The sequence below is a fragment of the Nomascus leucogenys genome, chromosome 8 (assembly GCF_006542625.1).
Source record: "Nomascus leucogenys isolate Asia chromosome 8, Asia_NLE_v1, whole genome shotgun sequence".
In the NCBI taxonomy this organism is placed as follows: Eukaryota; Metazoa; Chordata; class Mammalia; order Primates; family Hylobatidae; genus Nomascus; species Nomascus leucogenys.
Window position 1 is genome coordinate 111,175,641 of NC_044388.1, and position 17,638 is coordinate 111,193,278.

Below are 17,638 nucleotides of genomic sequence, written 5' to 3' on the forward strand. Positions count from 1 at the left end.
ATCCCCAGGGATGCCTCCTGACCTCTGTGGAGCTCTGACTCTGTGGCAGGTGCTGTCCCAAAAGCTCTCTGGTGGTCCCTGCCCTAATTCTCACAGCAGCCTTCCGAGGGGGCACTGTTGTTATTAGCCCATTTATAGAGAAGGAGAGGGAGTACACAGCATCCCCCAGGGAAGAGGGTCCCTCTCCCTCCTCCACTGAGACAGAGAGTGAAGCCTTCGACTTAGGAGGCTTTTCTGAGCAATGAGTCATTCATTCATTCATTCATTCATTCCATACAAATCCCCAGGCTGAGTTTTGGAGGAAACAGGGTGAATGCAGGAAGCTTCTTCCCTGGGGCAGTAAGACCCAGACATTCCTTGGCAGCCCCAGGAGATGTACGGTGGGAAGCTGGCTCCAGCTCCAGTGAGGACAGGCAGGCCAGGCAGAGTGAAGGAGGGGCACGTCTTTAGGGCAGAGGTGTCAGTTTGGGGCAAGCCAGTGAAGGTGGGTGGGAAGGTGGGGCTGGGGCCGGCACGCCAGGTGGAGGGACAGCTGGAGCAAAGCTGCGTGAACCAGCAGGGCGGGGCTCAGGCCAGGTGGCAGAGAGGAGCCCGGCACTGACTTGCTGCCTCTGGCCTCTGCCGGCTGCCTGCAAGGTGGAGGGCAGACACCTGGTCTCCTTCCAGGAGGTCATGCGACCGGGACGAGCCTGCTGCGGGTGTTGTTCTGGGCGTTAGTGTGGGCCAGCGTCACGGAAGGCCCGGCGTGTTGACTGAGGGGGCTGAAGTGGCCAGAGCCCGCGTGCGCTGCTGGATGGAAACCCAGTGTGGGGCCGCCGCTCCTCTAGGCTTCTCCTTCTGGACAACTAACAGAACCACGGCGTGGAGACCCCTCACGGGACGTTCCCAGGGCCAAAGCACTGTCTTAGGGGACACCAGCCTCTGGACGGCAGGGAGGGCTGGAAAGGGGCTGTGAAGGGCTTCTCCCAGCGCCCACCCAGTGCAGAGGGAGCTGCTGTCTCCCCTGAAGCCCAGGGCCCCCCAGCAGCCGGAGGGTGAGGGGTGAGCCCGGCCATGGCTCCTGTCTCCTGCTCCTCCAGGGCCTTGGTAAAGCCGCCCTGAGCTCCCCCTCTCCGCCAGCGAGTTGCACTGGAGTGAAAATCTGGGCCGGGCTCTCCTGGAAGAGGAGTCTCTTGTGAGACTTCTCAGACCCCCCACATCTTCTTACTTCTCGTCCCCATAGATGCCGGTCAGCTGTGGCCATCTCCTCTCCATCCCTGTCTTCTGCTGCTTCTCCTCCCACAGATGGGGAGCATGGCCTCGCCCAGAGCCCGTGTGGACCAAGGCTGAGCAGACCCTGGCAGCCTCTCACCCGGCCCCACTGCCGGGAAGCCTCCAGCCATGAGGGGACAATATTTACTTGGGAAAGCACATAATTCCTCTTGAAATTAGGAACGGGGGACTAAGCACGGAGGAGGAAGGGAGGGAAGGGCTGTGACATTTCTTCTTCCAATCGGGGCAGTGGCGGCAGCCTGGGAGCCAGGTTGCCGGGGCCTTGGAGCAGTGAAGCCCGACTCGATGGGAATGTGGGGACAAACCCAGTCTTTTTCTGTGGGCAGTGGGCTCCTCGTCCCTCTGAAAGCCCCTGGTGCCCGGATGCACGCTCTCCCACCAACCCACAGAATCAGAGATGCCTCCACGCCGGCGGGGCCGGGAGCATTCATCTTTCTGGTCTTGTGTGATGCCAGTAACAGGCCACTTCCAGTTGGGAGAGAGTGGGAGGCACCCTGAGACCTGCGCTGAGCATGGGAGTGACCGCATCCTCTAGGGGGGCAGCCTGGAGCCTGCCCCACCCTGCTTGCCTACGGGATTATCCTGGCTGAGCCGAGGTCCAGGCGCACTCACCAGCAGTCTTCCTCCACACATGGATGGCCTCTGAACTCGTGTGCTCGTGCAAGCCCACGGAGGGTGCCACGCAGACCTAGGAGGTCACAGGCGGGCTTGGCCGGGAGGGACAGGGCAGGGTGCGGGGGCTTGCGGCAGAGGGGCCCTTCCTCCACCCTCCGCAGGGAAGCCACCCACTTCCCATCCAGGGTCCCTGTTAGAATCAGGAGCATTTGGCCCTTCAGAGGGCAGCCGAGGCTCGTGCATTCTGGAAGAGCTGCATGGCTGTGCAAACTCGCCGGCCTCCGGGTAGGAGGAGTTGTGTTCCTGTGCAGTGGGTGTGGAAGCCGCCCTGAGCCCTCAGGGGTGTGGGGGGCTCCAGCCTCAGCCCGAATCACCGGGTGGCCCGGGTGTGTCCCTCCTCACCTCCATGGTCCTCTGTGAGACGGGAGGGCTGCTGAGGCCACATCCAGGATCCCATCTGCCCTGGTGCTCAAAATTCCAGCGCTCCAGCCTGGGCTCCTCCCACAGGCAGAAGCAACTGGCTCACGCCTGTAGGAGAAGCGCGCAGGCTCTTCCTGCGGGAAGGCAGCTGTGGCCTTTGTCCCGGGTCAGTTCCGGGGCGGCTGGTGGTGGTGCTGCTCCATCGTGGAACAGGGCCTGCCTGGATGCAGTGTCTCACACTGGGCCTAACTGTGCCCCATGTGGGCTGGGCTGTCAGGGCATGAGTTCTAATGCCCTTGGGGGTGGAGCTGCCACGTTCCCATTTCCAAGAGAAGAAAATTGAGTCTTGGCAAAGCTGCCCCCCTCTCCTAGAGGTGCTGCTCCGGCACCCCCATCCCCAGGCCATGGGTCCAGCAGGCTGAGGAGGCATGAAGCGCGGGAGGGCGGCCATCTGCCCACGGCTCTTCCCTGCTATCCTGGCCACAGCTGCTCTGTTTTGGGGAGGAGGTGGCTTTTCCGAGACTGGGGGAGTTGTCTGTGAAAACAAGGGCGTGAGCAGCTTTCCACAGCACCCCAGACCCCGAGGGCATGAGGAGAAGCCGCCACGTGGCACATGTGCTCTGGGCAGTCAGGGTCAGGGTGACCACCGCGGGCCGGGGCCCCTGCCCTCCCTCTCCTGACCTGCGTGATCTTTTCCAGCTTGCGGGAAGTTGACGGGCATCAGTGACCCCGTGACCATCAAGACCTCCGGCTCGAGGTTCGGATCCTGGATGACAGATCCTCTCGCCCCCGAAGGCGATAACCGGGTAAGTGTCCCCTTATGTCATAGGGGGTCATTTGGGCAAGGGTGCTCTCGGAAGCCTGGTGGGCCCTGGACATGGGTACAAGCCACGCCCACCCTCCAGGGCCTGTGGACTGGGCAGCTTGGTGCCTGGGGGCGTTTGTTCCTGGAAGACTTTCCGGAGGGACCCAGGCCTGTGCTAATCCAGAGTTGTAGATCATGGGCCGGGGAGTGACATGAGGATGATGGTATCCCATGACTTGGCTGCAGACCCCTTCAAAGCCCCCTCCCCGGCTCCGGTGGGGTGGGCTGGGCTGGGCTGGTGCCCCAAGTCCGTTTCTCTGGAGCCAAAACCCAGCCCTGACTTTTCCGGTCCTTGCATCTGCTTCAGGAAGAGAATTCATTAGGCCTTTCTTGTTTTAATGACATCTCATTTGTATTTCATTTGCCATTCCTTTCATGGCTGATGGAGACTCATGTTCCTTTTGATTTAGGAAAGAGGCCATGTTCTTTTTTCCCAGGCTTTTCCCCCCTGGGTGAAACCTCAGAAGAGGAGAGAGAAACAGGCACCATATTTGCCTTTATCTGGGGAGCTGGGTTTTACATTCGAGCCCCTTTGAAAAATGGGGAGGTGAGGGTGGCTGCCCGACCGATGGTGAGGCCTGGCCTCGCTCGGCCCCTGGGCCCCAGACCCCTGGACACAGGTAGCATGGGCTTATAGCCTCCCTCCAAAGCGAGCACCCTCTGAAGGCTCTCGCTGGAGGAGGGAAGCTGTCAGGGCTTCGCTGTCCCTTGATTTGCAAACTGACCTCTGGCTGCCAGAGTGGGCATTTCTCACCCAGCCCCCTCTTCCTTCAGGGGCTTACAGGACACTTAGAAAATAAACACTTAAAAACAAACAACCCAGCTCTGCCGTGGGCCGACTGAGGAAGGCCCTTTGAAATGTGAGATCCTCAAAGCTTTATCTGGAGAGGGTTTGATGGAAGGGATGGACCCAGCTCTCTCCCCTCTGATTTCTGATCTCTTTGCCTCCCTCCTTCACCATTGCCACCATTTCCACAAAATCTCTTACATTTAAAACATGGGCGGCATTGCCTCCAGCACACTCCTTCCTTCCAGGAAGACGGCTGGGGCGGGGAGAGGGACTGGCAGGCCTGCTAGAGCCTGTTGCATGTGTCTTGATCCCCTGGCCTCGCATGGGAGTGGCCCCTGTCCCCATCTGGAGGGGCTGGCCAGACTGCAGAGCTGGGATACAATTCGTGCTGGGTGTTTGTCGGGGAGAAGGTTTTTCTGTCCTGTTTTCTAAATCGTGACAGCTGAGGCCCGGAAGTTTTCTAACAATTTAATTAGCTGTGAAGACTCCGACCACTCTTTTATTCCACCTCCCACCTGGAAAACCCCGCTTATGTTCAGAGTTAGGAACTTGCTCCTGCCACAAATGTTGGTGACAATGATCATAATACAGAAGAAAACAAGGTGATGCTGGCAGGCACTTAGAAAGCAGGGCCGGGTGCAGTGGCTCACACCTGTAATCCCAGCACTTTGGGAGGCTGAGGCGGGTGGATCACCTGAAGTCAGGAGTTTGAGACCATCCTGGCCAACATGGGGAAACCCCATCTCTCTAAAAATGCAAAAATTAGCCAGGCGTGGCGGCATGCACCTGTAATCCCAGCTACTTGGGAGGCTGAGGCATGAGAATCGCTTGAACCTGGGAGGCAGAGGTTGCAGTGAGCCGAGATCACGCTACTGCACCCCAGCCTGGGTGACAGAACGAGGCTCTGTCTCAAAAAAAAAAAAAAAAAAAAAAAACACAAAAAGCGAGTGGGTCCTGTGTGCAGGTGCTGTCCAAAGCACTTGCTCTTCATGCATTAACTCCCTTAATAGCAGGGGGAAGGACGGGGCCTTAATGCGGCCATCTGCATGCCCTTCCTGGTTTGTCCTCCCTGGGACCTTCCAGCATCAGGGTCATCGGCATCTCAGTGTGGATGACAAGCCTGTGTTCTCACCCCCAGAGGCAGAAGGGTCTCAGGATCGTGGAGTGCCTGTCTGCAGCATGCACTGACACTCCAAGCTGAGTCCCCTTATACCACCCTCCCCCTACAAGTGCCCTTCCCACACCTCCCCGCAATCTGGCCCACCCCACCATGCAGAGCAGGAAAACCACCCCACAAACCCACGCTGGCCACATTGAGATCTGTGAGCAGGAAGCAGTCACCTCGCTGCTGCAGAGGGCAACCCCAGGGCTGGACTGCTCTGTCTGTATCTGACGCCCCCCAGGACTGGACCGCTTTGTCTGTACCTTACACCCCCCAGGACTGGACTGCTCTGTCTGTATCTAACACCCCCCAGGACTGGACTGCTCTGTCTGTATCTAACGCCCCCCAGGACTGGACTGCTCTGTCTGTACCTTACACCCCCCAGGACTGGACTGCTCTGTCTGTATCTAACACCCCCCAGGACTGGACTGCTCTGTCTGTATCTAACGCCCCCCAGGACTGGACTGCTCTGTCTGTACCTTACACCCCCCAGGACTGGACTGCTCTGTCTGTATCTGACGCCCCCCAGGACTGGACTGCTTTGTCTGTATCTGACGCCACACGTGTGTGCCTCTTGACTTCTGTTTTTGTATCACCTTCCTTTGTCATAGGGAGCACTAGTCAAGTTATCGTTTTTCTAGGTACCAAGGATCTGGGGCTCCTGGAAGCCCCAGCTGTTTGCTTTGCACAGCGCACGAGGGTGTGGGTTTGCAAAGCTGTTGCAGTGCTGATGGATGCTTTTGATCATTAGGCATCTATTTTCTGCTTGATGACTGGATTGCCCTCCAGGAAAAGAAGTTTTGGTGGTGGGTAGAGTGTGGGGAGAAGAAGCCCCAGGAGAAGGGATCCCTGGCAAGGGGGTGGGGGAGATGGGTGCTGGGGCTGGCAGAGGAACCACCGGGGGCCTGCTCAGAGCACCCTCTGCCACAGCCATTCCGAGCCATACGCTCAGCACAGCCTCCAACTCCCAGCGTGCTAAGTGACATGTCCCCAGGTCCTGCCATTGATCTAGGCCAGCCGTGGTTTGTTTGTTTTGATCTTTTCCAATCTCCCATTCAGTTTTGATCACACACACAGGAGACCAATAACTTGCTCCAAAAAAAAGAAAAAGAAATCAATGTCGGCGGCTTCAGTGCAGGCTGCCATGGAGGGCATCATAAGACGGGTGTGGCCAAGGGCAGAGGGGAGAAGTACAATGGGACTGCCTAGGAGAGAGCCCAGCTCAGGGGGACCTGCAGAATCTCTGTGTTCATGTGACCACAGGAGGGACGGTCCTGAGCCAGCTTGCAGGGCCTCACTAAGCTGTCAGAACAAGGTTAGCTTGGGATGCCTTTGCATCAGGCCTTTCTCGATTCATTTATTAAGCACTGACTGTATACCCGGCCTGTGCTGAGCACTGAGAACCCCCCAGTGCTTCTCAGCAGGCAGCCACCCCTGCGCTTCCCAGGGCGCCAGGCCCCAGAGCCCCTCCTTTCCTTCCCACCCGTCCCATTGCCTCAGTGTTGGAGGAGGGAAGGGCTGTGTGGAGGTTGGCCAGCTCTCAACCTGATGCATGAATGCCCTGCCAGGCTGTGTTCCCGCTCACTGGGAGACCACATGAGTTCTGGGACCCCTTCCCCAGCTCGGAGGCTCCTGGCCTGCTCTGACCATGGGCTGCCTTCCAGAGCCCGACATCTGCCTCCTCCTTTCTGACCCACTTCCTATAAAAGTCTCAGGTCAGCTCACATCAGACACCAGACACCAAAAAGGGGGCCAGCGCTACTCCCACCACCCCAGGAAATTCATGTTCGAAGGGGTGATATAGTTAGGAAAACACTGTCATTTTACAAACAGCAGCGAGCTTAGCTTAGCGTTTCAAAGTCCGTTCCCATCATCTAAACAGCGTCAAGGCCATCTAGATATTTTATAAGGATCCTACGGAATCTTTTTTTCCAGAAGGTGGAAATGCATAAAACCGTGTGGGTGCAGGCAGTGGTCAGGCCACCGCCAGTGGTGCAATAAACATCAACGTCCCTTCAAATCACTTCTCGGTGTGAGAAGGGACATTCCCAGGACCGAGAATTGTTGTGTGTTCCCCTTCAGCCTTCACTCCCCAAGTGGAGCCTCCAGCAGAAACTGCCAGCATCCCCACCTCTTTCCCACCACCCATTCAGCTATGGCCCCCTTTAGAGCGTCTTTTCCAGCAGCCCAGGCTCCTTGATGTTAGCAATTCTGTCAGGAGGACATGTGACAGACGCTCGCCAAACCAAAGAGAAGTGCCAATGCAGGCCCAAGTCCCTACGCCAAGACCCTTTAAATAGCATCCGCTTCCCACTTCCCGGGGGCTGCATCAGAGGCGTTTGGGACAGCTGTGCCAGATCCGTGCCTATCGTCCAGCTCTACCCTGAACCGAGAGGCCCTCTTCACTGGGAAGCTGATGAAAGTAATCAGGACAGTTAGGAAAATCCCACATTCTCAGTAAACTGCACCACATGTGGCTGAAATGCGGTCCAGAGGTTCAGCCAGCCAGTTTTTCTTATATGGGAAGCTGTGTTGGGCCTCAGTTTTGGAGAAGCCTGGTCCCGTGAAAGCATGGTATTTACAAACGCATTGCGTGTTTGCGTGAGAAGGAAGAACCCACCCATTGCTTTATTTTATGTTTTCCGACAAAGAAACCCTCATGGGTTGGGGAGGAGATTTGGGCAGGAACTTGGGGCCTTCCAGCCTGTGTCGTCGAATTAGAGTGAGGCTGTGCTCGGGGCAGGGTGGCCTCGCTCACTGTCTGGCCACAGGCTCTCAGGGACTGTAGCGCATGGCCCACTGAACTAGAGAAGGATGATCAGTGTGCAGAGACCCCCACGACCCCCAGGAGGCCTGAGTCCAGCCCTGACCCCCTGCTCTTCCTAGGTCTCGGGGCCGGGAATCTGACCTTTCCTGCCTGTGCTGAGGGTGGGTGTGTTGCAGAGCTGTTGGGGACATCAGATGTCACCAGTGAGCTCCTGTGTGGGGTCCCTGTGGGTGGTGTGGTTCAGAGCTGGGCACAGAGGTTCAGAGCTGCTCCACACTGGAGTCTGCATCTCTCTGCTGCTCCTCCCAGCTCTGTGACCTCTGGGATATTCTTTTTTTTTTTTTTTTTTTTTTTGAGAGAGAGTCTTGCCCTGTCGCCAGACTGGAGTTTAGTGGTGCAATCTCAGCTCACTGCAACCTCCGCCTCCCAAGTTGAAGCAATTCCCCTGCCTCAGCCTCCTGAGTAGCTGGGATTACAGGTGCACACCACCACTTTCGGCTAATTTGTGTGTGTGTGTGTGTTTTAGTAGGGACAGGGTTTCACCATGTTGGCCAGAATGATCTCCATCTCCTGACCTCATGATCCGCCTGCCTCGGCCTCCCAAAGTGCTGGGGTTACAGGCGTGAGCCACCGCGCCCGGCCAGGACATTCTTAACCTTCTGTTCCTCAGGGTCATGATCAGAAGGGGCACACCTGCACAGGGGGCTCTCAGCATAGGCGGTGGCAGCAGCACCAATGGCTCTAATACACCAGGTTTCACCCCGTGGCACACAGCAGGCCGTGCAGCTGTGAATGAAGAGCAGTTAGGTCAGGGAGGGACACATACTGGCCACTGATCTGCCAAGAGGGCTCCATGGACAGACAGCACCAGGGGCCACCCACCCTATGGGGCTCTCAGTTGGGAGAGGCACCTGCAGAAGAGTCTCTGGTCTCTGCTGTCCCTGATCCCTCCAGGCTGCACTGGCCTTCTTTTCCCAGAATGTTCTCTCTGGTCTCCCCTTCCTATGCCTGGGGAACCCCAAGATTCTTCCAGCACGAGGATTTTTGCATGGAGCCATGGCCCCTCATGAGGTCAGAAGCTTTGGGAGGACAGGGCCTGTGTCCCCAGCACCTGGAAAATAGGAGATGAATGGTGGCCCTTGGTGGAGCTTGGGGCCCAGCCTTGGGGCTCTGTGTAGCCAAGACCCGGGGCAGGATGGCCAGCCAGCCATGCACACCTGCTTTCAGGCACCATTCTCCCAGTCGGAGGGTGACCCGTCCACCCAGTCCGCACAGGGCCACTCTTGGACAGGTATCTCCTGGGCCACTGTGGATGCCTTGACACTGGAGAGCTCAGCAGCAGGGACTCGTGTGGACACCGTGGTGCTCCTGGGAGGACGGCAGCATGAGAGCTTGCCTTCTGCAGGGGCACAGGCAGGGGCCACCACATGGGGTCGCCAAGTGAGATTGGGATAAGGTCCCTGAGGGGGATGAGGAGAGGCCATGGCAGGAGGGAGAACGTCATTGCTGGGGGCGTCCAGGGATGAGCAGGTTCGGGGAACCACTGTCTCCTTCATAGATGAAAGCCACTTTGTGGGGTGGGGGAGGGCAGCCTTGGGAACCTGGGTGGAAGCAAGCTGTGTCCGGGTCAGGGCAGGCTTTGAATGTGCTGTGTGCAAGATCCAGACCAGCGTGCACGCTTCCTAATGCACAGAGCAGGTGGCAGCCAGCACAGCTGGCCATGTGACCCTGAGAGAGGCCTTCCTTCTCTCTGGGCCTCTCTGAATTGGGGATGTGGGGATGGAGTCCCTAAGCCTCTGTGATTCTGTGGAGGGATGGGTGTCACGGCCTGTCTTGCTGCGTCCTGGGCTAGTCTGGAGGCCAATCCCCCTGTGGTCTCAGTTTTCAGATGGGGTGACCCTACCGCCACGTCCCCACAGGTGGTCTTACGGCCTTCTTCCTTTGGGTGGTGCCTGGGCCTGGTGAGCTCCAGCAGGCTCTGAGGGCCGTGTCTAGCTTACCCAGAACCACAGGCCACTCGAGTCCTGGGCTATAAATGATAATAGCTGGCATTCATCGAACCACTACAGGTGGCAGGTCCCCACAGGACCTATTTTACAGCAGAGGGAACTGAGGCACAGAGAGGGGTGGAAACTCCCCAGGTCTCACTGGAGACTGGTGGTGGCTGGCAGTGGAGGCGCTTCTTGGTGCCGCATTAACAGGAGTCCAGCCACATGGACACCCCTCACTCTCCGGGATCCACAAAGCAGTGCCTGGGAGGCCAGAAAGCTTTGGCAGACCCACGGTGTGCCCTGAGCTGAGTGGGGGTGCTGGGTCACAGTGAGGCAGCAAGGCCTCCCCTCCAGGCTCACAGTCAGGTGGGAGACACATGCCTGATGCCCCAGCACACGGGTGTGGAAGGCCAAGAGGTGCCCTGTGGCTGCTGCAGGCTGCGCCACAGCCTGGGGGGCACCACAGGGGCTCACTGCCACCCAGCGCTGGAGGCTGGAAGCCCCAGACCAGGGCACCTGCAGGGCTGCACTCTGAAGATGCCAGGGGAGGACCCTCCTGCCTCTTCTCGTGGCTTCAAGTGTTCTTGGCTGTGGGTGCATCACTCCAGTCTCTGCTTCCATCTTCACATGGCTCCTCCCTGTGTCTGTGTCCCCTCTTCTGTCTCTTATAAAGACACTTGTCACTGGATTTAGAGCCCCCACCTTCATCCAGGACGAGCTCATCTTGAGTTTTTTTTTTTTTTTTTTTGAGACAGAGTCTCACTCTGTTGCCCAGGCTGGAGTGCAGTGGTGCGATCTCGGCTCACTGCAAGCGATTCTCCTGCCCTAGCCTCCCGAGTAGCTGGAATTACAGGCACGTACCACCATGTCCGGCTAATTTTTGTATTTTTAGTAGACGAGGTTTCACTGTGTTGGCCAGGTCTCGAACTCCTAACCTCGTGATCCGCCCGCCTCAGCCTCCCAGAATGCTGGGATTACAAGCGTGAACCCCCACGCCCAGCCGAGATTCTTAATCCTATCTGCAAAGACCTTTTTCCCAAATAAGTCCCCATTTGCAGGTCCCAGGATGTGGACCTGTCTTCTGGGGGCCACTATTCAGTCCACTACAAGATTGGACACCTGCCTGCCTGGGGGTACAGGGGTTTAGGAAATACCTCCCGAGGGGGTGAGTGTGCCCTGGGGCAGGCATGGGGACGGGGCAGAGGGGCGGCTCCCTCAGGCACAGAGGCAAGAGATGGAAGCTCTGGGACTGAAGGATGTGACTGGGCAGCCTGGGGAGGGAGGGAGGGGCTGGCTGGGCAGCAGAGTTTGGAATTTGGGATCAGGAAGGGTGTGTACAGGGGACTGGGTAAGGGACAGGCTGGACTGGCATTCTGGAAGGTTCACACAGGTCACACCAGAGCTGCAGAGGCCAGGAGGGAGCTGCCAGCACCACTGAGGAATGAGGCAGTGGGAACCAGGCCCCGGACAAGGATTATTCCTGTGTGCCTGGGGAACAGCCCTCTTTGCACGCGGCACAGTGTGGCCCCCGGGGCTGATGTCATCCAAGCCCCCCACCCACCCCTGCTCTATGGCAGGAAGGACGAGGCCAGGCAGGAACAGCAAGCTTCTCCCTGCAAATGCGTCCACCCTATTTGGGACAATTTCCCCGCTGGAGCTCGACACACACAGATCCTTTCCTCAAGACCGCTAGGGCCACAAAATGTCAAGGGTGAATGTACTTCTTTGTAATTCAGCCCTGCTGGGAAAGAAATACCCTCTATTGTGGGAGCCGCCGAGATCTTCAGCCGGGGCTGCCATCTTCACCTTCCTACACACTCACCACTCAGGTCTGCAGCTTCAGGCCGAGCCTTCAAACCCACGTCCACATCCGGGTTGCATCTGTCAGAAGAGGGAGGAGGCTGGCAAAGCCTCACCTGGCCAGGCCCTACTTCCCCAGCACAGGGACGAGATTGCTTGCCCAAGGTCAGGCCTGGTGGCTGACGCGGGGACAGAGGGTTTGCCCTCCAGGTTCCCCTGGGGGCAGAAAGGATAAGTGGACGGAGGGAAATGGGCCGTTTACCTGGTAGGTTCATGGCGTGGACAGCAGCACGTCAGGGCTTTTCAGCCTCACCCACTGACATGTGGGACTGGATCATGCCTTGTTGCCGGGGGGTGTCGGTGTGTGGGGATGGGTAGCAGCACCCCTGGCTTCTACCCCTAGATGCCAGCAGCACTTTCCCCCCCTTCCCAGCCAAGACAATCCAAACCGTTTCTGGGCATGGCCAGTGCCCCCACGGCAGATCACCCCTGGCCAGAGCGGTGGTTTCAAGCTCAGGGTTTGGAGTCCCCTCCTGGCCCTGACCACTGGAAAGTCACCAAACCTCCCTGGCCTCCATTTTCTAGGCTAAAAATGGGGTGATCACGGCTCCCTGGGTGCACGGGCTCATGTGATAATTGAAGGTAAGAGATGATGCCAGCGTCCGGCGCAGTGAATGCCCTGAGTAAGGGCACACAAGTGACCTGGCATCCAGGCAGCCTGGTTCCGCTCTTGGCCTTTTGCTGGGTGCCTTTGGGTCTTTTTGGAAAGAACGATAGGTCCTGCCTGGAGGCACAAGTGCTCAATCTCCCTAAAAGCTGGTACTGTATTTGGGGCCCCAGAGAGGAAGCTAGCAGGCCTTGATGGGATTTGATCTGAGCCTTGGGACCTGGAGAAAGGGGAAGAAAAAGGCCTTTCAGATAAGAAGGTTGAGGGAATGAACTCAGAGGAGGGGGCCTACTGTGAAGCACGGGGCTCCTTATCCCAAGGCCTTTGGGGTTCCATGTGCTTCTCTTCGCATGAGTGCCTTCCCATTGGTAACTGGATCTCAGCCTCGAAGGAGTTTTTACCCCACAGAAACTGGCAAATGCTCAGAGCGGCCTCCCCTGAACCCTGCCTGAGCACCATGTGCCGATTCTCCCTCCCACCCCCAATTACATCTTCAGAGTGCTGTGCCCTGTGTCCGATTTGCTGGTGTACTGGAAGAGAAAGTGATTTAAAAATCCTTAGCAACTTGATGCTGGTGTCTCTCCGTTCTGCCCATGGGAAGGAGGCTCTGGACCCAGGGTACAGGGGTGAGTCACCCTGGGTCCCCGCGATCAAGGGCTTGTTTGTGGGGGTGATGTGTGAACACAGTCAAAGGTGTTCTGTGTGCTGCGATGGCAGGGGTGGTTCCCCTCCAGGCAGGTCAGGAGAGGGCTTGGGGAGGAATGGTATTCGATGTGAGTTTCAGAAGCAGTGAGCTCCCTGTCTGATGAGATAGCCAAGCAAAGAGGGGGCAAGAGGGCAGCTTTGTGGCAGTGTCATTAAGGGGGTTTCAGCGCACGGCCCCGTTCCCTCCAATACCCCTCCCAGTTCTAATCTGTGACCCATATCGTTGAGGTTTGGTCTGTGAGAGGCTAAGGATAATAGCCTCAAATGAGGCCCAGCCGAAAAAAAAAAAAAAAACTCATTGAAAACAAAAAGCGCATCTGCCTATAAGTATCTGAATGGATGTCTTGAGAAGAAGGTTATAATTTTTTTTTAATTTTTAGCGCATGTGTAGTGCCAAGCCTGAAAGCTCCCTCATCCCTAGTCTCCTGCAGCTCCAGAGCCCTCGATGGATAAAGCAGCTGTCTCATTGCCAGACAGATGCATGCAGAGCGGCACCAGCCTGCCAGACTCCCTCTGCCTAACTGCGTTGCTTTCTACTTTGCTCCCACATTGGTTGGAAAATGACTAAAGCATTTTGCGCAAAGTCCAGACAGTTCTCAAGTCAACTGGCATTTCATTGGAAATCTCTTCTTCTGTAACCCCAAACTTGGGCCATTACTGGATTTGCTATCTTGGTTGATTTCGACAACGAGAGCCTTCTTCAAAGCCCATATTCTTCTCAGAGAGGCATTTTCCCTGGATTAGGGGTGACAATGAGTGATTACACTCACAGCATCCCAAATGCCAAATTAATGATGTTCCGCCCTGCAGACAGGATGACTCAATCCGTGCTGCAGCGATGGCCTGGTGGGAGGAGAGGCCTCAAGCATGGTGTCTCGTTGGGATATGGGAGCTGCCCCTTCCTGGTGACTTTCAGAGTTGATCCTCATTGCAGACAAGAGCTGCCCGGGGCTGTGAGTGTTTGCCCTCAGCTAGGCCAGGCGGCTGTGCCCCTTCGAAGGCCCCCTTCAGCTGTGGGTTCTGTACTGAAGGAGCTCCTTTCTTGCACATGTGTGTATGACCCCCACTATGGGCCAGGCCCCTGGCTGAGGGTACGGCAGTGAACAGATAGGTGCAGCTGCTGCCCCACAACCTGGTGTCATCCCAGGCAAGCAGAGGGCAGGATTAGGGGCGAATGGCTGCACGTATACGCCTGTGTGCTCCCATCCCACCTTCCCGCTAGATTCTTTCTTCAAACTGTGTGTTCCCATCCCACCTTCCCGCTAGACCCTTTCTTCAAACTGGGCCATCCTTTCTCTGATAGCACAATAGCTGTGTCTCCTTTTGAGGAGTGTGCTGGGTTTGGAGGTAGGACGTGGCACCCTTTGGTTGTGACTACTCTTTGCTGGCTGTCTGGGTTTGGAGGGAGGACCCGGCATCCTTTGGTCGTGACTACTGTTTCCTGGCTCTTTCAGCTCCTTCTCCTGAGGCCCAGGAAATTCCAAGTCGGGGAACAGCTTCCTGCCCAGGGAACAGCTTCCTGCCCAAGGAACAGCTTTCCACACAAGCCTGTTCCGCCCCACTTTGGAAGTGTTCACTGGGTCTTTGGAGTACTTACTGGATCTTTCAAGTGCTTGCCAGGTCTTTGGAAGTGCTCACTGGGTCTTTGGAGTACTCACTGGATCTTTGGAGTGCTCACTGGGTCTTTGGAGTACTTACTGGATCTTTGGAAATGCTCACTGGGTGTTTGGAGTACTTACTGGATCTTTCAAGTGCTTGCCAGGTCTTTGGAAGTGCTCACTGGGTCTTTGGAAGTGCTCACTTGGTCTTTGGATTACTCACTGGGTCTTTGGAGTACTCACTGGATCTTTGGAAGTGCTCGCTGGGTCTTTGGAGTACTCACTGTGTCTTTGGAAGTGCTCACTGGGTCTTTGGAGTGCTCACTGGGTCTTTGGAGTACTCACTGGGTATTTGGAGTGCTCACTGGGTCTTTGGAAGTGCTCACTGGGTCTTTGGATTACTCACTGGGTATTTGGAGTACTCACTGGGTCTTTGGAGTACTCACTGGGTCTTTGGAGTACTCACTGGATCTTTGGAAGTGCTCACTGGGTCTTTGGAAGTTGCTCACTGGGTCTTTGGAGTTCTTCTTTAGTTCTGGGTCTTTGGAGTGCTCACTGGGTCTTTGGATTTTTTTTTTTTTTTTTTTTTTTTTTTTTTTTTTTTTTTTTTTTTTCTCACTGGTTTTGGAGTACTCACTGGGTCTTTGGAGTACTCACTGGGTCTTTGGAGTACTCACTGTGGTCTTTGGAGTACTCACTGGGTCTTTGGAGTACTCACTGGGTCTTTGGAGTACTGTACTCACTGGGTCTTTGGAAGTGCTCACTGGGTCTTTGGAGTACTCACTGGGTCTTTGGAAGTGCTCACTGGTTTTTTTTTTTTTTTTTTTTTTTTTTTTTTTTTTTTTTTTTTGTCTTTGGAAGTGCTCACTGGGTCTTTGGAGTACTCACTGGGTCTTTGGAAGTGCTCACTGGGTATTTGGAGTACTCACTGGGTATTTGGAAGTGCTCACCACCGGGTCTGCTCTCTCCACAGGTGTGGTACATGGATGGCTATCACAACAACCGCTTCGTACGTGAGTACAAGTCCATGGTTGACTTCATGAACACGGACAATTTCACCTCCCACCGTCTCCCCCACCCCTGGTCAGGCACGGGGCAGGTGGTCTACAACGGGTCTATCTACTTCAACAAGTTCCAGAGCCACATCATCATCAGGTTTGACCTGAAGACAGAGACCATCCTCAAGACCCGCAGCCTGGACTATGCCGGTTACAACAACATGTACCACTACGCCTGGGGTGGCCACTCGGACATCGACCTCATGGTGGACGAGAGCGGGCTGTGGGCCGTGTACGCCACCAACCAGAACGCTGGCAACATCGTGGTCAGCAGGCTGGACCCCGTGTCCCTGCAGACCCTGCAGACCTGGAACACGAGCTACCCCAAGCGCAGCGCCGGGGAGGCCTTCATCATCTGCGGCACGCTGTACGTCACCAACGGCTACTCGGGGGGCACCAAGGTCCACTACGCGTACCAGACCAATGCCTCAACCTATGAGTACATCGACATCCCCTTCCAGAACAAATACTCCCACATCTCCATGCTGGACTACAACCCCAAGGACCGGGCCCTGTACGCCTGGAACAACGGCCACCAGATCCTCTACAACGTGACCCTCTTCCACGTCATCCGCTCCGACGAGTTGTAGCTCCCTCCTCCTAGAAGCCAAGGGCCCACGTCCTCACCACAAGGAAACTCCTGTGAAACCGCTGCCAAAAAGATACCGATAATACTAACAGTACCAATCTCAAAAAATCATCAGCAGTGCGGATTCTGACATCGAGGGAAGGCATTACCTCATGTTTCTCCCTTTCGAGCCGCCGGGCCACAGACGTCGGAAGAAACTCCCGTATTTGCAGCTGGAACTGCAGCCCACGGCGCCCCGGTTTTCCTCCCCGCCCTGTCCCTCTCTGGTCAAACAACATACTAAAGAGGCAAGGCAATGACTGTTGGCCAACTCTCACCGGGGAACAACCCACTGTTAGGATGGCATGAACATTTCCTTAGATCGTGGTCAGCTCCGAGGGATGTGGCGTCCAGGCTCTTTGAGAGCCGTGGGCCGCACCCAGCCGTAGGCTAGTGTAACTCGCATCCCATCGCAGTGCCGTTTCTTGACTGTGTTGCTGTCTCTTAGATTAACTGTGCTGAGACTCCACGTAGCTCCTGGACCTGTGTCTAGTACATACTGAAGCGATGGTCAGAGTGTGTAGAGTGAAGTTGCTGTGCCCACGTTGTTTGAACTCGCGTACCCCATAGATATATTGTGCAACGTTCTTCTGTTATTCCCTTGAGGTGGTAACTTCGTATGTTCAGTTTATGCAATGATTGTTGTAAATGCAATGCCGTAGTTTGGATTAATAAGTGGATGGTTTTTGTTTCTAAAAAGAAAAAAAAATCAGTGTTCACCCTTATAGAGACATAGTCAAGTTCATGTTGATAATAATCAAAGGAATTACTCTCTTCTTGTTAAATTAGCTAAATCATGTAACCGCAGATAGGAAGGGCTCGCTTAGGGAAACTTTGGTTTCCGATGGGACAGGAAAGTCATACGGGCAACAGTGTGCGGAAAGTACAATTTTTTAAGTAAAAAACAAAGGCAAACTTTGTACTATCCAATTATCTAAGGAACAATAAAAACATTAGGAGATCTTTTCGCTTCACTTGTCATTTCTGAGAGTTTTAAAAATGACCGAGACTTCCAGGTCCTTGCAGATGGATTCCTGGGTTTGAGTGGCCCTTTGAGAAAGGGAAATAAATCCTTTCTTTTGGAAGAGGGCACGGACAGGTCCCTGTTGGATCTCCAACCTCCCATCCCCCCAGCCTGGAGAAGCAGCTTAGAATCTACCTGCCACCCCTTAGGTGACTCTAGGGCGCTACTCCAACTTGGGGCTGTGTGCCAGGGACCCCACCCACACCCCACGTCCACCCTGCTCTCCCTCCACAGACACCGCTGGAGGGGGCCTGGGGTGGCACCCACTTTAGACAG

General features: G+C 55.9%; 1 protein-coding gene across 2 annotated transcripts in view; it reads left to right on the forward strand.

The window, feature by feature from the left end:
* Window positions 1-17,302, forward strand: part of OLFM1 (olfactomedin 1) — a 46,501-nt gene extending 29,199 nt beyond the window's left edge. For both annotated transcript variants that reach the window (XM_003279628.3, XM_030818147.1), the window contains exons 5-6: window positions 3,007-3,113; window positions 15,626-17,302. In XM_003279628.3, coding sequence (XP_003279676.1) covers window positions 3,007-3,113; window positions 15,626-16,300 — 782 coding nt within the window. In that variant the 3' untranslated portion in view covers window positions 16,301-17,302. The remainder of the gene's footprint in view (window positions 1-3,006; window positions 3,114-15,625) is intronic.
* The last annotated feature ends 336 nt before the right edge of the window (window positions 17,303-17,638 follow it).